The sequence below is a fragment of the Rhinolophus ferrumequinum genome, chromosome 4, assembly GCF_004115265.2.
Source record: "Rhinolophus ferrumequinum isolate MPI-CBG mRhiFer1 chromosome 4, mRhiFer1_v1.p, whole genome shotgun sequence".
Lineage (NCBI taxonomy): Eukaryota > Metazoa > Chordata > Mammalia > Chiroptera > Rhinolophidae > Rhinolophus > Rhinolophus ferrumequinum.
The window spans coordinates 57,323,868-57,346,672 of NC_046287.1; the positions used below are offsets into that span (position 1 = coordinate 57,323,868).

A 22,805-nucleotide genomic window follows, 5' to 3' on the forward strand; every position below is an offset into this window, starting at 1 on the left:
AGTATGAAGGCACAGAGGCAAGAACTCACTTGACATTGTCAAGGAGTGGCAGGGAGGTCAGCAAATGAGAAGCGATATAAGGGCTGAGAATCATGTACATTCTTATAAGGAACTTGGTATCTAGGTGTTATTTCAAGCCATGATGAAAGATGAGATCATCTAGAGAATGAGTTTAGATGGAAAAGAGAAGTGGTCTGAAGTCTGAAGCACATCACTGTTTAGAATAGGCCTGAGGTTTCTTGTCTCAAATGGGTTGGGGGCTGGACTAGATCAGTAGTTCTCAAACATTTTTGGATGTGAGAGAGCCAGATTTGCAGTTTTCACACCCTCTCACAAGAATGCCCAGGGCCATGTGCCATTTCTTTCCTTCTCTAAGGAAAGGATAATTTCTTATCCTTCTGATAAGAAATGATATCAGAGTTCAAGAGAATGAATGAGCAGATAACTTACCAAGCTTCTCTGTAGAACAAAGGTAACAAAATAAGAGTCTTCCTACTTGAGGGGTACTGGGGAGGATCTAATGAGGAATGACCGGGAAGTATTTCCATCAACAGGCCAGATGAGAATGCTTTCTGTAAGAGACCTTGTGACAGTTCAAGCTACTCCCTCCGTCTCCATACCTCGGCGCCTGGGCATCTAGTCTAGTGTCCAGCCTCAGTCCTGTTTCCTCTTCACTCCCCAGCCTTCACCTTGCCTTCCCCATGTCTGGCTCACAGTCCCCATCTTGGACCAATCTGCTTCCAGCAAAACACTTCTAAAGAGGAATTGATGGTTTTCTAAATAGAAAAAGTAAAGATCAAGTTTTCTAGATGATTTGAATGAATACAGTGGCCAAGGCCAGATTTCATCTGCTATTACTCTGTGAAACTCATTAATTTTTGTCTCCTTTCCCACTGTGCCCATATGTGATTACACTGAAGGAATAAAAAGGAATATAATTTACTAAATATAGCACTCTCAGACATTTGAGTATTATCTGCATTATTTTTTACTTAATATTTTTCCTTAGATAGACTCACTTTGTAAACTTCTTGCTTTTCCTAAGTAACAATATCCATGGTATCATAGTTTAATGTTATAACTATATTTTTCTAATCAATTTAAATCATTTTAAAATATGCATATGGAAGATGAACAAAGCTCCACTTTTAAGTTTTTTTTCTTATGTTTAAGCTTAAAAATTGCTAGCAGCATTTTTTATGTATTTCAAGCTTTTAAACAGCTTCAGAAAGGGGATGGCAAATTTTAGCAGTCATCTCAAACACCAAAAGCTGTTTTTTGGTTTTTATAATATTGACAAGCCAAGGGGGCTTAGCTCTAGGCACGGAAAGAAGGTAAGAAAAAAAATGAAGCTTTTCACGGAGGAAACCCAAGATGGCGGAGTAGACAAACACTGTGCCTACTTCATTCCATGAACACATTAAAATTACAACTAAATTATAGAATAATCAACCTGGAGAACCATCTGAATTTGACTGCTCAGAAGTTCTATAACTACAGACATAAAGAAGCCATGAGGAAACTGGGAGGAGGAGTGAAGACACACACGGGCTGATCTCAAACCTTTGTGTGGCGGGTGAAAACTAGGAGGGATACCTTGGCTGCAAAAGTTCCCCCTGGAGGAACAAAGGACCCCAGCCCCACTCCATACTCTCCAGCCCGGAGAACTGGTGCTGTACTGGCGTCGGGAAGAGGAGCCCCCCCCAACATCTGCCTGTGAAAAACAGTGGGGATTCCAACCATCCAGGTGGGGTGGAAGGCGGCAGGAGACACAGCGTCCTCTTAAACAGCCCTCACACAGACTCACTCGCTCGCCAGCACTCACCTTGGGTTCCATCGGAGGGTCGGTGACTCGGGGGGCATCAGAAGCATACAGGGAGCAGACTGAGGTGTATGGCTTTGAGGCCAGGGCTGGAAGAGAGCCCCATTTTCCCTGAGAGGGATCCTTCTCCCGTGCAGCTGGCAGGCAGCAGCCATCTTTAATGTAGTGAGCCCGCCCCCTATGCTTACAGCCAAATCTGAATCTCGTTGGTCTGGTGAGTTCCAGGACTCCACCCTGCTGACTCACTGGGACCCCATCCCACCCAACTCTCCTAACACTGAGGCACTTTCTCCGAGAGCAGCCAGCCCTGCCCACATTACACTGTTTCCTGGAAAACTATCAGAATCCACGGACCCCAGGTGGGTGACAACTGGCCTCATTGTGCTCTGAGACTTTTGCCGAATAGCTCCAGGCTCAGTACTAGCACCAAACCAGAGTCTACATTAACCTGGTGACCACAATGCTTCCCATGGTACTGACTCCCTGAGACCCAGCCTCACCCAACTTGCATAGCACATGAGATTTTGTCAGCAGCTGAACTTTAAATGAGCCGGCAGGTGGCAGCAGAACTCTGGGTGTCCTGGGGTTTCGCAGAGCTACCCCAGGCCTGGTACTGGTGGCAGCCATTCTCAGTTTGCAGTGTCGCCTCTCCCATGTGCCGCCAGGTTTAGCACAGGCATAAAAAAACCATGGATCACTTTATACCTCCTATCAGGTAGTCCCTGGCTGATCACAAGCAGTGGGTGACCAGGGCCTACATGAGAACCTCTCCCAAGAGGCCCAGAACCAACACACCTGGAGGTTGGCTTCAGGCCACATCAGAGCACTACCCAATTAGCCCCACAACCGGCATACACAAAGGGCAGTCTCAACAGGCATCAGTGCCTGCTGAGTGAATCCCATTCCATGGGATAAGCACCCCACACAGCAGCACATAAGCTGTGGGTGTGGTCAAACCCCACAGCCAATCAGCCTGAGGGTCAATCCCACCCACTGATGTGCCAATAGCACTCAATGTTCAACTATAACGTGAGGGCACACACAAGGGACACTCCTGGAGCACCCGGAGCAGGTGACCAGGGAGACTGTGCCAGGGCCCCACAGGGACCTAGTACAAAGGCCACCTGGCCAAGACTGGGAGTCATAGCAGATCTACCTCATACATAGAAACAAATGCAGGGAGGCAGCCAAAATGAGGAAACAAAGAAATATGTCCCAAATGAAAGACTAGGAGAAAACTCCAGAAACTCAACTAAATGAAATAGAGGCAAGTGACCTACCAGATACAGAGTTCAAAACAATAGTTATAAGGATGATCAAGGAACTCAGTGAGAACTTCAACAAAGAGATAGCAAACATAAAAAAGAACATAGAAACTATATATATTTAAAAAAGCAGTCAGAAATGAAGAATACAATAACTGAAATGAAGAATGCATTGGAAGGAATCACCAGCAGACTAGATGAAGCAGAGGACTGAGTCAGCAATTTGGAAGTCAAGGTGGCAGAAAACACCCAATCAGAACAGCAAAAAGGAAAAAAGAATGCAAAAATATGAGGATAGTTTAAAAGACTTATGGTATAACATAAGCGTAACAACATTCTCATCATAGGGGTATCAGAAGGAGAAGAGAGAAGGGATTGAGAACCTATTGGAAGAAATAATGACTGAAAACTTTCCTAACCTGGTAAAGGAAATAGACATACAAGCCCAGTAAGTGCAGAGAGTCCCAAACAAGATGAACCGAAACAGCGTTCCAAGACACATTATAATTAAAACGGCAAAGGTTAAAGACAAAGAGAGAATTCTAAAAGGAACAAGAGAAAGGCAACTAGTAACTTATAAGGGATCTCCCAGGAGATTGTCAGCTGGTTTATCAACGGAAATTTTGCAGGACAGAAGGGAGCGGCACAAAATATTCAACATGATGTAAAGCAGGGACCTACAACCAAGGGTATGCTACCTAGCAAGGCTATCATTTAAGATCAAAGGACAGATAAAGTACTTCCCAGACACGAAAAAGCTAAAGGAGTTCATCACCACCAAACCAGTATTCAGTATTACAAGGAATGTTAGAAGGACTTTTTTAACCCGGGGTGGGGGCGGGGGGGAGGGATCAAAATTATGAATAATAAAATGGCAATAGCTACACATCTATCAACAACTACTTTCAGTGTAAATGGATTAAATGTTCTAATCAAAAGACACAGGGTAGCTGAATGGATTAGAAAACAAAACCCTTACTTACATATACTGCCTACAAGAGAATCACTCAGATTTAAAGACACACACACAGGTGGACAGTAGAGAGATGGAAAAAGATACTTTGTGAAAATGGAAACAAAACAAAACAAAACAAAACCTGGGGTAAAGAGAGACCCAGAAATCCCACTTCTGGGTATTTATCCAAAGAAACCCAAAACGCTACTTGGAGGGGATATGTGCATCCATATGCTCATTGCAGCATTGTTTACAATGCCCAAGATGTGAAGGCATCCTGGGTGTCTGTCGATGGAAGAATGGATAAAGAGGAGGTGGTACATGTATACAATGGAATATTGGTTGGCCATGGAAGGGAATGGGTTCTTGCCATCTGCAGCAGCATGGATGGACCTGGGGGGTGTTGTGCTGAGTGGAGTATGTCAGACAGAGAAAGACAGATGCAATGGGATTTCACTTATATGTGGAATTAAAGAACTAAACAAACAAATCAGAAACAAACTCATAGATACAAGAACATTTTGATGGTTGCGAGATGGGAGTGTGGGTGAAAAAAGGGGAAGGGATTAAGAAGTACAAATTGATTGTTACAAAGTAGTCATGGGGATGTAGAATATAGCATAAGAAATATAGTCAATAATATTGTAATGACTATGTATGTTGTCAGATGGGTACTAGATTTATCGTTGTGATACACGGGAGTGGGTTTGTGGGGCAGGGTGAAAAGATGAAGAGATCAAGAAGTACAAATTGGTAGTTATAAAATAGTCGTGGGGATGTAAAGCATAGGGAATGTAGTCAATGATATGGCAATAACTATGTATTAGTTTGGTGCAAAAGTAACTGCAGTTTAAAAGGTTAAAAATAATTGCAAAAATCGCAATTACTTTTGCACCAACCTAATATAATGCCAGATAGGTACTAGACTAACGAGGGGATCTCTTCTTAAATTATATAAATATCTAATCACTATGCTGTACATGTGAAATTAATATAAAATAAGGGCCATAAGTGGTCCAAATTTCCAGGTATAAAACAAATAAGTCATAGGGATATAACGTACAGCATGGGGAATATAGTCAATAATGTTATGATAGCATGGTATTATGTCAGATGGTTGCTGGACTTATCACGGTGATCACTTCTTCAGGTATATGAATGCTGAACAACTATGGTGTACCCCTGAAACTCATATAATATTGCATGTTAGCTATATTTTTTAAAAAGTCTTTTAAAAAATGAAAATACACAAAAGTTTAGTTACATCTGAAGTGAAGTACAGTTTACAAATTATCCCCATTTACATTAACTATGATTAATATGATTTTTTTAAAAAGTTTCACATCAAGGTTTGTATTTTAGTTGTGGTGAAATGATTTAACATCAAGAAAGTCTTTATCTTTCTAGGAAAACACAAAAGGAAAAAAAATTCTCATTTTTGAGATGGAGAATGAAATGAAGCACAGTCTTTCCTGAGCCTCTCAGCTTGTTTCATTACTTATCTACCCAAGGCTGTTACTTAGTTCACCAAGTTGCAAGTTCAGTTTTCTTATGCTCAGAAGGCCGTACCAAATAAACAAAGTACTTCTTAGGTCTAAGTGATTTGATGTGTTAGTTTCTCATTGGTTGAAAATTAATTCCCTTGAATGTTCTTAATGTTACAGAACTGTACACTTAAAAATGGATAGGCTGGTAAACTTTAGGTTATGTATATTTTACCACAAAAATACCACCAAATTCCTTTTTAGAGGAAGACTCATGTTTCTTTTCTTATATTTTCCTTCTAAAGAGCGTGCTTTAAAAAAAAAAATTTTTTTTTCTGTTTTCTCTTTTTAAAACAAACAGAAATTCCTTTCTGAGCCACCTAAAATCATGTATAAGTACCACATTTTCAGACACGTGGTTCGAGGGCATGTGGAGATACAGCTGAGATTGCTCTAGGAATGTACTGTTATTCTGTGGAACCTGGCAGGTACTGTCGTGTTTACACTGGTACCATGGAACAGAGTTTACACACTACATCAGAGGATTCAATTTAAAGCAGATAAGTGCTATGTCTGAGGAAAATGAACATCTATTGAATTCTTACTATCTGTGACACACTGTAGTGGGCACTTTGAAAAAATTATTTAGCCCTCATTATAACTCTGTGAAATATTCTTAATTTCCTAATTTTACTTAGAGGGAACAGCCTGAGAGAGGTTTAGTAACCAGCCATGGAGCTGCACAACCAGGTAGCGGTGGAGCTGGCTTCAAGTATGGCGGACACCATGCTTTTCCCACGACACCAACGTGCCTCCACAGGGGCCAGAGGGAGTTAGATAGAAATCAGGTGTGCCTAGAGCCCACCTCATCCAAGAAAACAGCCAGAGTCGCTCACTAGCATTTGTTTCTGATTTTTTTAACAGAAGAAAGAATCCACAAAGAAAACACAAGATGAAGAAATAAAACAAATTGATGAAGAGAAAACCAAGCAGATTTATAAGAGCTGGAAAGAAGATTCAGAGTGGCAGGCATCATGTGAGTACCCAGAGGCCTCTCAAAGCAGATTGATTCATGTAATAAAATGAGCAGTCTAGAAAGTACTTAAAGTGGTTGCTGAGTGACGTTTTAACACTGAATTATTACCCAAAGGCTTACGAACCACTTGTTGAATAGAAAGGGTCTCAATTCATCACCATCAAGAAAGGTTCTCAATTCATGTGCCATCAAAGTTATGCTATATCTATATGATGGAGTGGTATATAGCTATGAAAAAAACGTGTTTCAGAAGAGTGTCTTATGACCTTGGAATATGTTACATCTTTTTAGCTTGCAGAGAAAAAAACATTATAAAATTGTATAAAAAATATCCCTATTTCCAAATGTCTAAGTATATGAAGGAAAAGAACTGGAAGGCTATTAACATGTTAACATTAGTTTTCTTGGAGAGGTGGGATTCAAGATTACTTATATGAATTCTTCTTGTTATTCTGTAGTTGTCTAAATTTTGAATAGGGAACACATTTTACTTTGTAATCAGAAGAACACAGGAAGAACAGGTTGGATATATTAGCATCTCTCCCATGCCTGTGATCCAAACCTGACTCCTTTTTGAGTTAGCACTGCCAGAGATAAACCACTCAGAAAGAAGTCAGTGCAGATGAAGACCAAGCAGAGCATGCTCGAAGAGGTTAAGTGAATTCAGGTTTGAAATAGGACGAGGGTTTCCATCTGACTGAGACAAAGAAGGCTTAACTGCCACATCAGCCCTTGAGGCAGCTTGAGGACGAGGAGTAGCAATGTTTGCAGGATGTTGAGCATCCTGAATTGAACTTCAGTTCCATTACAAGGACAATTTTTGTGAAATGAAAATATTTGCAAGATCCAATCACTTCTATGCAGTGAAATCCTAGCATCATGGAGCATCTCTGGCATCTCTTTGGAGTCAAACATAATAGGATTTGACCAATAATGCCTGAAGTGTAAATGCACTCAATAAAAATGATTCTTACATCCTGCATTAGAGTCCTTTAATAGTATGTTGCTAAAACAAAAGCAAAATAAAACAGTAAACCCTCTATTTTATAAGGCAATATTAAAAGGCAGCCTTGGGGTGCTGTTATGTGTACCAGCATGTTCTAGGATTGTCTGTGATAAGAATCACTTTACTTTTTGGTTTGTCAGCCGATTTACGATGGGTTCAGCTGCCAGTGGGCTCTGAGTGGGTCATGCAGTGAGCCTCACTGCTTGTTCACCCTGTGCACAGGCTGAGCCACTGAAGAAAGAGTTCCTGACAGCCTGATCTCTGCTAGTGATTCACGGCAAGTGACATCTGGAACTTGTGTGTGTGAAGGATATGACATCACCTCTTATTATTCAAAGACGCCCTTCCAACTGGCATCCTCACGCAGGCTGTGACTCATCACTTGGTCTTACCACCTACAGGAAATTCTCAAATAATTCTACCTTTCTATCTTGTCCCTTCTTCCTCCTCTTCCTCCTCTCTCCCTCTCAGAAAGTCCCCAAACTCCCTTATAAAGAGGAATTCTGCAGGGAACGCTGGGCAGTTGTGCAAGCCCCTAGCATCTGAATAATAGGTGTTGATGGTGATTGCTCATTATTATCAGCAGATGACAGGATCTGTTCACCAGCTGCAGTGTTGATTCTCCTGACCATCTCTGTGGGCTGATGAGGGCCTGTCTCAAACCTTTTTTGTTTTTCTAGTGCGAAAATCCAAAGCAGCTGATGAGAGGAGACGCTCCTTGGCTAAACAAGCCCGGGAAGACTACAAGAGGTTATGCCAAAAAGGAAGAAGTTGGGAGGGACTGCAAAGTGTTCCACAGAAACCAAAAAGACCTCCCCTTCCACCCAAGCCTAAGTTCCTAAACCCAGAGGGATACCCTCAAACGCCTCTTAGGTAAGAAGTCACGCAGGTGGCTTTAAGAACAAGGGTTGAAATGAGCTGAGTAAGGACAAATTGCATGACAGGCCTCAGCAAGTGGAGGGCCAGCTGGCTGGCTGTGTAACTAAATTCAGCCTCACCTCTAAGCCCGTCTTCCTGAGATACCTGGTCTAGCACTCATCCTCTTCTTACCTGTAAAATGTCCACAGTGGTTATAATTAATATATCCAACAATATCTTAGTGAACATGAGCATTGAGTTCACTAATTTCCTATACCACTAGCCCATCTTCACCTGGTGGCAGCAGGTGAGCCAATGAAGGGACAAGGGGACACAATTCCCAGTATCGCTCTTCGTAGTGAAAGAATATCACAATAGGGACCTGAGGGCTATCTGACTTTCACATCAGCGGTAGACCTACATTTTCATTGCTCAGGATTAAAGGTTTAATGGTAACTCTTACTCTGGGATACACAGACACACTCACATGTTGAGAATTTGGAAATGTTCCTTTTTGGAATGAACTTATTTGGTGATGATGGAACCTTTGCTTCCTGTTTGTGGGTAATTAGACAAAACAATTTGTTTTGGAAAATCCCTGAAGAAAAGCGCTATAATGTCATAGCAGACAACCCCTATCCCTTATGTTAACTGATTATAAAATTCTTTCCTCCTGGTTATAGATATGGGATGTTTTTCATGTTCTAATATATAGGAAGGCAATATTTAAAATAACCAGGAGAAGCCAGATATTGATTAGATGAAACAGAAACTGTCTAAAGCCTTGCCTTCTGAAAGAAAAACTAAAAATATTTCTCTGTTATGAGAATGGGGAAATAAAAAAACAAACAAAAATTTCCCTTTGCTTGGAGTCAGTAGTTATCTTCAAGGTATTTTCCTAATGGGGATTATGACCTCAGAGGAAACATGAAGGTGGACCTTTTCCTCTACTGTAATTATTTCTATTTACTCAATGGAAAGATTCCATTTTGGGACTTGAGGACCAACACTAAATGACCATGTTCTACAAAGTGACAGTTCGGGGAATGCTTTTTATGGACAACAAAACAAGAAAGGTAATCAGGAAACGGGTCTCCTTGCAGTTTTGTGACCAGGCCACAAAGGTGTGAGCTCCTGCACAGGGCCCTGTCTGGTACTTGAGCTTGTCTGCGTGCATTGGCCATGGACCTGGCAAGGTGGTTTGTGGACCCACTCCTGTTCTCCAGGCTCTTCTGAGGGTGGGAGTCTGACTCGTAATGTGCCGTGGCAATATTTTTAGAGTACACTGTATGTATGTGACTGACAGCAATGAAGGTGGCCTTATAAGGGAAATTCTTGTTCTAAGCTGTGCTTAGTTAGCTCATTTTTTCCGACTTAAGACACTTGCATGAAGTGCTTCTTGTGAGGCAGCCAGACTGGATGGTTTCAGGGCTGGCACTTTAAAGAGGGATGACCGGGGTCAGGTACGAGCCAGCCCAGGAAAACACAGACACTAGCTGTCCTTGGGAGTTTTTGCTTGATCTCTAAAGACTTCCCAAGGGAAAAATACGTAATTTGAAAACTAGTAAGAGAACTTATTATACAATCCCATGTGTGTACAGTGTCTCCTCCCCAGAAAAGTCAAATATTATAGGCTATTTTCTCCAAAACGTTATGTATGTATGTATACATGTATATGTGTGTATACATGTATATCTGTCCATCTGATATATATGTCACCTGTAACTCATGGTAGCATGTTACCATAAAAAACATAAAGAGCTATAATGTTGGTTTACATGACAGGACATTCCAGTAGCTCATTCAAACTCACTTTTGTTTTTACATTGAATTCTGCTCAAAATTAATGGGCTGTTGTGTAGGACTTGGAAATATGTTTATTACCTTGGCAGTGGTACTTTCTATAATGGAAATTGACTTAATCCCAGAACTGAATTGATTTCCAAATGCTTCTGCTGCATATATCTTTTTCTTACCAATCTTGAAACACTCTTCTTTAACTTTGTATTTCTCAGACAGTCTTTTAACAGAACTAAACTTCTTCAAAGTGTGGGAAAGAAGAAACTAAGTTCGGGAGGTTAGTGGACAGAGAAAGAAGAGAAAATAGAATAATGAAAATGTTAGGAAAGAAGTTTATTTTATTGCGTTTGATTTATTGTGTTTGCAAGTACATGCTCTCTGCGAAAATAGTGCTGGAGATGGATTTCACTTTTTAATGCTTATTTTCTCAAATTTTAATTGGGAGTTAATGGAGCTTCTAATTCATACTAAAAATAAATTAAAATCTATGTGTTAACACAGCAGTAGCTCATACCCAAGACGAGCCCTATGGGACTGGAAGGACAAATGACAGATTTATCTTCCTCCCTATACTTTGCTCTTGAGGAGTTGTATAATGTCAGTGTGTAAGGGGCCCACCTCCCATTAGCTCAGTGCATGTAATTAGATTTTCAAGCGTCTGTAGTTCTTATTCTCTCTCTCTCTCTCTCTCTCTCTCTCTGTCTTTCTCTCTAGATAGATAGATAGATGTGTATATGTATATGTGTATATATGTGTATATATATACACACATACATGTATACACATATATATAAAGATTTTTGAAGACATTATTTTCAAATTAGTTAAATCTAACTTGAAAAATGGTTTTACAAACAACAGAAATCAAGGAGTGACAAGGACAGCATCCAGCTTTGCCCAGGAGGACATCATCCAGTGGTTTAAAGAGGAGCAGCTACCTCTGCGAGCCTGCTATGAGAAAACCTCTGACACCATAGCTCCCTGGTTCCACGGTGAGTGCAGAGGTTCCCTCAATGGAACCTCATCTGATGGTGGATGAAACTGCTAATCACCAGGTAAACAAAAAGAATAAAGGCTTCCTTTTATTCGGGCTGCTCAAGAGGAGTCTTTGACATGATTTTCACACAGTAGTTCTTCAAAGGTTTCTCAGTGAGCCGCATTCTCATGATGCATTCAGAAAGCAGTCCCAGGTACTGCATGCCCTGCGGGTTAACTTACCACCACAAATAAGACACCCTCGGTGGATAGGGAAAGCAGTGCCTCCTGTTTCCCTACCGTAGGGCACTTGATTCCATCAAATGGCACCGCCTTCGGTCCACGTTCCGTCGAGGGAGAGTCAGATATGGCCATTGGGTGTGGTGGGCAGGGCATCGGTCAAGCAGTTGAAAGGTTAGTGCTCCCATAACTAGTTGAGTGACCTGGAGCAAATCATCTTCTTTCTCTGTAGCAAATCAATTTATCTGAGCATCATTTTCATCTGTTAAATGAAGGAGTGAAACTTGCGGTCTTCAACTTAAAAATTCTGTGTTTTTGGTCTTTATTTCCAGTACATAGTTAAAGGCTACAAAGCGAGTTTGTTGGAGCCTAATCAGATACCAGCTAATAAACCATTTCTTTATTTGACCCTAGAAACCTGATTAATTGAAGCCCTCTACCCAGCTCACATTTCACTGACTTCTCAATTTCTTGGACTTCCAAGTAAAGGAAGTGGATTTTTGCCTCAATTGGCTTCTGTAAAGTCTGTGGCTAAATTGGACTCATTGGCTCTATGTACAACAAAAGTACTTTAAGCAAAAAATAAAGTTTTCACACAGAGGACACTTGTCCTAAAGGGTATCTTGGTTTGCATTATGTTTCAGTTTCTCTCTTTTAAGTAGTATCATCTGACACATAAATACATCCACAAAAGTAGGCTCCCAAACACATAATATAGCAAACTCTTTAAAAACAAAATCTATTCGGGGGTAGGCTTTCTGGTAAAGGGCTGCTTTTGCAGTCAGAACATTACTGCAGAACTGTCTAGTTTTCCTTGAAAATATGTGTGCTTTGGCAATTCAGGCTTTAGTAAGTGTCCATTCCTAGAAGAACTCCCCTCTCTCCTAGCACCAAGTTGCATGCCTCTTTCCTTTCCATTTTGTTCTGAAGACATAGGCAGAAAGAGTGATAAGAATGTCAAAAGATGAATAGAACATGCGTCAAGTACACGGTAGTCCTGGCTATCACTGCTTGTCTCATATTGCCTTTTCTATTTTCCTTTTAAAGATAAGAACTGAGGAAATCAGTCACTTTGTAGTTTCTGTGTCATTGGGCAGAAGATGCTGTCATCCCTGATTATAAGGGTGGTAGTTTATTTTAACGGCAAGGAGTAAGAAATTGAAAATATTAGTGGATGTTATTAAAAACCCTGGTACTTTAACAGGCAGTTCTGTTGGAAACAGTTGCTAAAAGCTTGGAAGTCGCAGTTGGACTAAAAATCAAGTTGGAACTTTGATTTAAAAATAAGACTCTTGAGTTTTACATATAGTAACTTATTAATTGCTTTGTTATTAGTTTATTTTCATTTATACAAATATTTATCATAGTCATAAGCAAAATAAATAACATACAATATAACAGTGTAATAAATAAATACATAGCATTGTGTCAATATGAATCAATGTCTTCAATTTTAAGAAAACAAAATTTCACGTATTTCTATCATAAAAAGAAGATGGATTACATATCTTCTTGAAGTATAATTGTTTAATTTATCTGGGACCCTGTTTTGAAAGATTGGGGTGGAAGTTCTTCCTTTCATTGTCATATACTCCATAAATTACCCTTCTTAAGTGACCGCTTTAGTCGCCTAACTCTTCACCCCACAGAAGTCATACTTTTACTTTTCTCTTAATTAGCTTTACATAAGGATGGGCATGGATAGGAGAGGACAAGGGAATGAAGACTACTGGATCTCTGGTTTGTGGGGCTGGGTGGAAGGTGGCGTGCTGTCAATTGAGAGAAGCAACATAGGAAGATGAGGAGACAGGAAAGGGGAGAAGAAGAAAGATAATGAGCTCATTTGGGATAAGTTGAGTTTGAAATATCTTTGCGGCAGTCATGTGAACTATCCATTTGGCAAGGATTAATGGATCAGTGCTAGAGATAACAGATTGGAGTCATCAGCAGATAATTAAAGGCATGAAGGGATGAGATTTTCCAGGAGTGAGTTGGGAAGAATGGTAAGAGAAGACCAGGGACAAAACCCTGGGGAACCCCAACATTCAGTGCAATGGCAGAGAAGAGTGGAGACTCCAGATCTGTGTCAGGTCTCTTTTCCCACTTGGGGTCAAAATGAAGCAAAATGGTATACAGCTTTGAAATATCCTTCCATGGGTGCATGCTCTGTGATGCCCGTTTTATAATTGGTGAAATAGGATATTGTCTATGAACTCCTAGATGGAGGAGCTTGATGAAACATGCAAGAGAGATCCTGAAATGCAGTACGGAACTCTACTTCCCGAGCAGCTTTTCATGATCTTGAGCAAATCTAGATCTACAAAGTCTCCCCACATCTACTCTCTCAACAAGAATGTAAAGCTTTTTCTCACAGAGACCACAGGTCTCAATTTTCACTGGAATTTTGGTCCCACTGGTTATGTGGGCCTTGTGGGAGAAGACATTGAAAATATCCTCACATTCTTTTTCATGTTTTGCTAGTTTTCCCGAGAGCCAAAGCACATTTCTAGCTTCATGCATCAATTTGGTGTTAGGACCCAGATGGAATGATGCAGAAACTTGCCGGCCATCTCTTGGCTGCTTCCCGTGTTCCTAGTGGGTTGGGGACCAGGGATGTAATTCCAGGTCACATGCACTCGTTCCACCCCAGGATACTTTCCACCTGCCCCCTGGGAAGGACCTCCCTGCAAATTCGTAGCCCACCTCACTACACTGTGCAACGACAGAATCATGCAGTGTCCATGGAATCCCCAACAGTTTTGGCAGAAGGCCTTCCGTGTGTGAAGGAATTTTGTAGTTGGTATTTTTCAAATTTTTTAATAATATGCAAATTAATGTCAGTTAATTTGGAAACTTTTTACTCACAGTCATTTGGGAGGACTGTTGAAAATACTTCAATGTATGTCTTAGAGCATCTTGCCCTGCTAAGCCCCTTCAATGGGAAAAAATTCTGGACTTTATCATAATGTGAATAACCCATATCAACTATGTCAATCTCTCGTCTGGCCTCCTGTATCAGCCTCCTAACTGGTCTCCATCTTTCCTCTGCTGTCCCCTGTCTTCAACATAATCAAACTGCAACGAGCGTAAAACCCAAACTCCTCCCTGTGGCCACAAGCGCCTACTTGTTCTTCCCCAGACATTGCTCCAGACTCATCTCAACCACATGCCCTACCTTGTTCACTGCTGTCCACCTCCTGTCTCCCTTCTGTCCCTGACACACACTTGTCCCTTCCTTAGGGCCTTTGCAGTTACTGTTCCTGAAATTGCTCTCCTCATGGCCAACATCTTAAGGAACTGGCTTACCTGACTGCAGAGGCTTGGTGGGTCCAAAATCTTCTGGGTCAGCTAGCTGCTAGACTGGGGACTCAGGGAAGACTGGCAGCTTGAAGGCAAAGGCTGTCCGCTGGCAGAATTCCTTCTTGCTCATTCGTCTCCTAGTCTGTGATTTGCATTTTCACTTTTTGGCACATTTTGAGGCATAGACGTTTTTCATTTCAATGAGGTTGAGTTTAGCTACATTTCCTTTTTGGCTTTTACTTATATAATACATAATCCACCTATAATTTATTTTTGTGTATGATATGCAATATAGAAACGTAATTTATTCTTTTTCATGTGAATGACCAGTTGTCCCAATATCATGCCTTTAATAGTCCTACCTTTCTCCACTGAGTTGTATTGCTACCTCTGTTGTATGCCAAGATCCTGTATATGGGGATTACTATATATTTGTAATAATTCTTTATATCTAGGAGGGCAATTTCTCCCTCCTCCAACTTCTTAGAAATTGTCTTAACTCATTTTGGCCCCCTTATACACTCACATAGCTTGTAGGGGAACATGTCAAGTTTTAAAACCTTTGTTGGGATTTTTAGTGGAAATGCATTGAATTTGTAGATTCATTTGGAGAGATAATTGCCATTATATGTTATTGTATCTTTCCATCCATGAACATGATAAATTTCTCCTTATATTTCTTTTTAAATCATTAAATAAATTCCCCATACAGAATGTGCACCTTTATAAAAAAAAAAAAAATCAAACTGTATTTAGTCCCATGCACTTAACAGTGTTTTTGCTTCTATTTGGAAAAGGGTTTTTTAAATTATATAAGTAGTTGTTGGTAGTGTAAAGAAATTATCTTTTTAGATAGTGATCTTGAATCCAGTGACACTGTTCAAGTCTCTTGTTAATTCTAATTGTCTGTCAGAAGATTGTGTTGGAGGGGTAATTTTTTGAGGGCCTACTATGTGCCAAGCATTAGCTTGAGCATTTTAAAGGAAGTAATTTTTATTCCCACTTTATAGAATAAGAACCTAGGAACTAAGATGTCAAGTTCTTTCCCAGCCTTCTACTGCTGGTGTGGCCGAGCCAACATTCAGGGCCAGGTCTACTTAACTCTAACGCCACCGCGTATCTGACAACTAACATACTGGGAATGCTCATATCGTGCTTTTTATTTCACTTGTGAGATTTAATTTAGCGAACAATATAATACCACTGAGATTTGTTTGTCCAATAAATGAGTTAGTTCACTAAATCTCCCAGTCTGGTGAAGTAGAAGTATCAAGGAGACTTCACTCAGTACACATTTTGTCCTATGCCCACCTGGGAGAATAAGGAAAAAGCAAGCTTTTGTCTGGGCGCTGTTTTGCTCACTCCCAAGTAGAATTCCAAAAAGCAGATAGTTAATATTCTAATCTTTAATAAAATACCTCAAGGCCACAAGCATTTGGGGTAATAGAGATGCAATCTATATTATGATTGTGTTGGTAGTTACCCAACTATACATTTGACAAAACCAATCAAATCGTACTTAATATTGTTGAATTTTATTGTATGGAAATTGTCTCTCAAGCTGCTTAAAAAAAAAAAATCTGTTTAAAGCAGAAAGAACAAAGCCTAGCCTCAATGGCACTTACCTTCTGAACCCGCTGTCAGTACCAATGTGTGCAAGGCATCTCCATTATGACCTGTGATTTGCCACAAAATCATTTTATCATGTTCTGGTGTCTCTGGAGATTAGATGGTGCCAAGATCCGGTGTCATGGGTAATAATTACAGATTGACAGGCTTCAGGCAGTTTGATTTACAGCTACTATCTGACCTGATTTTAAAAGGAATTTGACCTTAACCCCGGTTTGGTTATAATTTTCCAGAATAGCTGTCATTTTAGGAATCCAAATCCAGCTGGATAACATCCAGATGTTATAAAGTATAACATCTGCCCCATCTGTTTAAGTCACTTGGGATTTCAGAGTCAGCCTGTTAGTAAGTCTGGGAAGGGAGAGAAACGTTTTTCCAGAATGCTGCTTCTGCGTCACTCCTGGTTTATCAGCCCCTCGGCTCTGAAGGGGACTTTTCAGTGTCAGTGAAAGATATCCTAGGTTTCACAGACAGTCAAGTCCAGAGTCTTCACGCCTTGGTCATGTGCAGTCCCTGGGCCAGCTGGTTACCTGTTGCCTTGTTTCAGCTTACAGTTGTTGTCTGTAATTTATCAGTGGGACCAGATGTGTTTAGAAAGATAAAACAGGCAAACAGAAGCCGCAGCCTATATCTGTCGGAGCATCTACCGATATCATTTGAGCACCTAAGCAGACAGTGCAGCTGACCCAACAGGCTAGCTCAGCATCCACAGTGCCCACAGTTTCCAGCGGCTCGGTCTCATCAGGGAAAGGGCAGAAAGGCGACCAGATGTGACGGAGCTCACACGTAGGCACCACTAACCCTGCTGGGCGTGAATGCAGTAGAGATGGGAGCCCTAGAAGGGAGGCCATAAGTCGTTCTTATATTTCAGGAACAAGTCCTGCCTGTGAGTGGGGGGACTGCCAAGCCTTTTCACCAGCCCCAGTTCTTACCCTGGCGACTCTCTGGGGTTGAACCTCATGCACTGCATCTTTAAGGTGCAGACGCTGGGGCCTCCTGACTGGTGCATGGCAGAAGAGAAGGCAGGAGAAGGACCGTTGCTGGTCTAGGCTGGGGGAGAACAGGTGATGTTTTTAAATCCTCCCTTTGTTAAAGGTCTACTCACAAAAGAGAAAATAGAAATAGTTTTACTTTATGTTTTACTCTGGATAATTAGGGTTCAATCTCAATTAACTTTACTAACAACAAGACGAAAGGGCTATGATAATCCATTGCCTTTTCAGCATGAGGCTCTTTTTATTCCTAATAATAAGATACTGAGTATTAGTTGTGGGAGAAGGCAGGGGCTTCTGTCGGCTGAAATGAAAAAGAACAGGAGGAGAACGCTGCTCCTCCCTCCCAAATCACAGCTCACTGAGTAATTCCACACCTTCCCCATCTTCCCAGGATGTGTTTGTGCTCTTTCTACATGTTTTATAACATTGCTCATTCATCTGAAGCATTACAATAGGTATAAGAAGGGAAATCTGGAATATGAGCCAAACCTAATGAGTTTTGACTAATTGGGGAAAAGTCTGGTCTGGATTAACGTGAATTCATGAGGCACCTAAACCATACACACACATACATACACACACACACACACACACAAATACACACACACATATATGAAGAGATATCTATATATGAAGATATATATCTCCACAAATATCTCCAAATCTCCGTGTGTGTGTGTGTGTGTGTGTGTGTGTGTGTGTGTGTGTATACCAGGGGTGCCAAAAAAATGTATACACATGACTTATATTCATCTTTTGTTAATGGTATATATTATTACAATTTTAATACAGTTTTTCCTTTAAAATGTATATACATTTTTTGACACCCTTTGTATACACACAGACACACATGTGCAGTCCCTGGGTTTGTGTTTGTGTGTGTGTGTGTGTGTGTGTGTGTGTGTGAAGAGTTTAATTCTTTTGAATATATATGAAAATATAGGTATATATACAGAGGGTGCCAAAAACATGTATACACTTGTTAAGAAAGGAAAAAAACTATTAAAATTGTAATACTCAATATATACTGATAACAAAAGATGAATGCAAGTCACGCCCGACCCCCCGCCAACCACAAGAGGTGCTCAAAGTGGTTACCATCACCGCCCAGACACTTCTGATTACAGTGAACTACTGCTTGAGCAACGTTAACCAAAGTGTCCACTTGTGTACATTATTTTGGCACCCCAGTATATAAAGAGACACACACTTTTATTCTTTTATGCCAAGGAGCAGCATTTAGGAATAGCCACAGAGGAGGGTACTTTGAAGAACCTGCGTCCATCCTGGTTCTGTTACTAACTTGCTGACTCCTAGACCAGAGTTTCTCAACTCCAGCACTATTGGTGTTTTGGGTTGGATAATTCTGTGCAGTGTGAGGCTGTCCTGTGCACTGCAGGATGTTTAGCAGCATCCCTGGCCTCTACGTACTGGTTGTTAATAGCACGGACGCCCCCCCACCCATAACACCCTAAAATGTCTCTCAGACACTCTCCTGGTTGAGAACCACTGTCCTAGACCAAGTAGGATCATTCCCTAGGCCATGTAGTTCTTGTGAGTAAACTGAGGGCATCTTCAAGTCCCCTTCCAGATCTAATACTCCCAGGATAACTGTCAAGGGTCCAACCAGACTGCGAAGCCATCTAACCCCTGTGTTGTTATCACTGGGTAATACATGGAAATGTGTTCTCCTGAGGGTTAAACATTTATGCTCTCGTTTATACTACCCATTTGCTTATGTAACTTTCCCTGCCTAGTCACCAAATACCAGAAGATGAATGATATTTTACTCTAGTCCTAAGAAGTCCCAAATGGACATAAAGTTGCACTTACTTTTCCTAAACTTTATCCACACAGCTATGTTTAACAGAGAGAGTTTGGGAAATGATTTGGCTGAAATACCTGCTTTTCTTTTGCACAGGGATTCTCACAGTAAAGAGAGCAAATGACCTTCTGAGCACATGTGTGCCGGGCAGTTTTTTGATCCGAGTCAGTGAAAAGATCAAAGGCTATGCCCTGTCCTACCTGTCTGAGGACGGCTGCAAACATTTCCTCATAGATGCCTCTACGGACTCCTACAGCTTCTTGGGTGTGGACCAGCTGCAGCACGCCACCCTGGCCGAGTTGGTGCAATATCACAAGGTGAGAGGAGCACACACTCACTTTGCTCTGTGACCCATTGTCCTGCAGCAGCTCTAACAATGAAAGGCAATTACAAGAAAAATGATTGAGACACGTAATGGGGGATTAGTCTTTGATAATTCCAATTGATAATCAAGATTATTAATTGCATTTCCTTTATCATTGAGCCCAGTTCCTCTTCAAATACGCAGGGAGACCCCACTGGGGCATATAGGAGATGCTAAAAAACGTGTGCATATATGGATCACATCTGAGAACACTCTTAAGTTAGAATGCAAGCATGGGGGAGAGCGTACACGGCAGTTTGTGGATGAGGAATATCTTTTTTAAAATTGTCATAAACCAATAAAGCTTTGTGTCAGTCAAGGGTAGGCAGGAAGTTATGTCGTCTGAGGAGGTAAGAAGGGCACGACATCATCATGGGTACTATCTTACCAGCCTGACCTGTGCTGTCTGATTCACAGGAGGAACCCATCACCTCCCTCGGGAAAGAGCTCCTTCTGTACCCCTGTGGTCAGCAGGACCAGCCTCCCGACTACGTGGAGCTCTTCGAGTGACAGCCGCATCGTATCATCCCGCAGCCTCCAGCTGGGCTTTCCTCTAGACAAACACTGCTGAAACGGACATTTGTGTGTGAAGCCAAAAATCACCCTGCAGCGGAGCCAATACTGATCAACTGGACGTATCCTTGGGATCCGATGGAAATCTCTCTTCTGCACAAATACTGGAGCTTAGTGCTAAGAGGAAATCACGTCTGCATTGTATGCGTTCCGAAAGTAAAGGGAGATGAGCCCTAATTTCAGCAACTGCCTAAAATGAAGGACACAACCTTAATCATGTATGTAAGATGAAATGGACCAAGAGGAAACTGAAACCTTTTGGGAATGAAGGTGTACTTCAGAAACCAGTAGCTCATGGGAACTATTTCAGGACCTTGACGCTCCCCGTTGGCATCATCTCAAAAGCCTCGGGGGCCTGTTTATCTGAAGTTCCATGCTGGCTTTGTGAAGCTGGAGAAAAGCTTTTACTGACGGCTGAGATGACCCTCCAAACACACTTCACTTACTGTGCATGTTGGAGCCAGGATGTTAAGAGACGGACAAAAACAAAGTTGGGAATGTAAATTGAATGACTTTTAAAATGTCAGATGAGAGGCTTAACATGTACAAAAATACTGTGGATTGCAAGAGAGTGAGAAAGCATCGATGAGCTTGTTTCCTCATTCTGGAGAAGCAGAACCCCGCTTGCCCTGTCTACTTTGGCCCTACCAAGGGCACCCCAAGAAGGGAGCACATGCTCTCATGAGGTGTTACTTATTAGCGGTGACAGACAAGAACAGAATAGTGAGCTGTGTGGATACTACTTCTTGTGGGTAGAATTGTGTCCCCAAAAAGATGTTGAAGTCCTAATCCCCATACCTGTGAATGTGACCTTATTTGGAAATTGAATCTTTGCAGATGTAACAAGATGAGGTCATACTTGAGTGTGGGGGGGGGCGCTTAATCTGTGACTGGCTTCCTTATAAGGACAAAGGGATTTGGAAACAGAGACACACGTGCGGAAGGGAGAAGACCATGGGACGGCAGAGCAGAGATTGGGGCGATGCAGCTGCAAGCCAGGGAATGCCAAGGGTTGCTGGCAGCCACAAGAAACCCAGAGAGCGGGATGTTACAGATTCTCCCCAGGGCCATAGAAGGGGACGTGGCCCCGCTGGCACCTGGTTTTCAGACTGCTAGCTTCCAGAACTATGAGAAAATAAATTTATGTTGTCTTAAGCCACTGAGTTTACAGTAATTTGTTACAGCAGCTCTAGGAAACTAATACAGAAGTTGATGTAATTATAGAACCTGATGTGCATTATATACCATTTGTTGATGTATATTCCACCCTCCTCATAATGAAGGGAAAATCAGGAATGAGAATAACCTCCCACTGGCTCCATTCATCTCTGGGGTGAAGATCTACTCAGTCAGGAATCTTATGCTCCACTGCACCCCAAATCCGACCTCCAGCCCCAGTAAGGGGGACAGCCTGACCAAGGAGGCATTGAGGTCACTCTTCTGGAAAGATGGAGATTTACTCACACTTCAGGCCTAACTCCCTGTGCTAGCATTCTTTTAAAGGAAGCAGAAGGTGGCAGCAGTTTGTTCATGAGGTTGTTGGTTGTGTAAAATACTCATTGATGGTATAAAATGAAGCCAGGGCAGAGGACAGTGTTCATGTGTGCGCATGTATGTGTGTAAGTGTTCATGGGTGTGTATGTGTGCTTTAATGAGAAAGTTTTTCAACACAGATCACTGTTATGTGTTTCTTGTAATGTTCCAGGTGGTTTTTATTGTCTGAGGGAAAACTGTCAATTACAGTTTTCTAAGGGAATCTGTCTCTCAGCTTTTGTTTCAACAGTCATGACACAGAATTGCACAGATAGCAGGAAGTCAGGAAGTCAGAAGCTTCTATTCTGTTCCCATTTCTTCCCACCATTAGCTATGTGACCTCGGACAGGTCCCTTTACCTCTCTGAACCTCATTTTTCACTTATAATAAAACATGCTGTTTTAATTAGGTGATCTTTACTATTTTCATCTAGCTGTGAAATCGTAAGGTTTTGGAATGAATAGAAAAGTACCATATAGTCAATAACAATTATGAAGACCTGTGAGATTCCAGCATAACCCTCTGCCTAAAATTATTTTGGAGTAAATAAGTACAGTTACGTCCAGATATAACCACACTAAGTGACATTCTACTGGAGGAAGACTTAGAAAACAGGAAATGGCCTGACTGAATTAACCTAACAGTACAAGGAAAAGCCGATTTGAGTTCTATACTATTTTATCCTATTGGTTATTGACACTCAGAAGAATAAACTGTTCAGTGTTTGATGATATGATGGTGAGGAGTAACACTTGAAAGTCTTAGGGAAGCAGAATGGATTACAGGATTCAGAAATTGGTTACAACTAAATGGGGTTGAAGAGGCCTGAGTTCTCCTCCTTGCTCTGCTATTAGGTTCAGTCTGTCTGTATCTGACCCCAGTTATGGCCTAAGGCAATGCTGTCCAAACCATTACCCTGGTGCCCTCTTCTGTTGCCTCAACAAGCCCAGAACCAAGACCTGCCTGCCCAAGGCGTCTTGGTCTGGGATGTTCCCCTTATGCTATGTCGTGTTCCCCAATCCCAGGAACTCCTTTGGGACTGTGAGCAAATGCCACTCTGTAATCATACGGATTTCTCTCTCCCTCCGCTCCCTCAGTGAGATTCTGAAATCTACTCTTACACTCATGCCAGACTCTCTGGCTGC

At 41.5% G+C, this 22,805-nt stretch overlaps 1 protein-coding gene across 2 annotated transcripts in view; it reads left to right on the plus strand.

Moving 5' to 3' along the window:
- SH2D4A (SH2 domain containing 4A) overlaps positions 1 to 21,838 on the plus strand; it is a 58,240-nt gene extending 36,402 nt beyond the window's left edge. For both annotated transcript variants that reach the window (XM_033103747.1, XM_033103748.1), the window contains 5 exons: positions 6,451 to 6,562; positions 8,249 to 8,441; positions 11,088 to 11,218; positions 19,287 to 19,507; positions 19,972 to 21,838. In XM_033103747.1, the coding sequence (XP_032959638.1) occupies positions 6,451 to 6,562; positions 8,249 to 8,441; positions 11,088 to 11,218; positions 19,287 to 19,507; positions 19,972 to 20,064 (750 nt within the window). In that variant the 3' untranslated portion in view covers positions 20,065 to 21,838. The remainder of the gene's footprint in view (positions 1 to 6,450; positions 6,563 to 8,248; positions 8,442 to 11,087; positions 11,219 to 19,286; positions 19,508 to 19,971) is intronic.
- Positions 21,839 to 22,805: the final 967 nt, after the last annotated feature.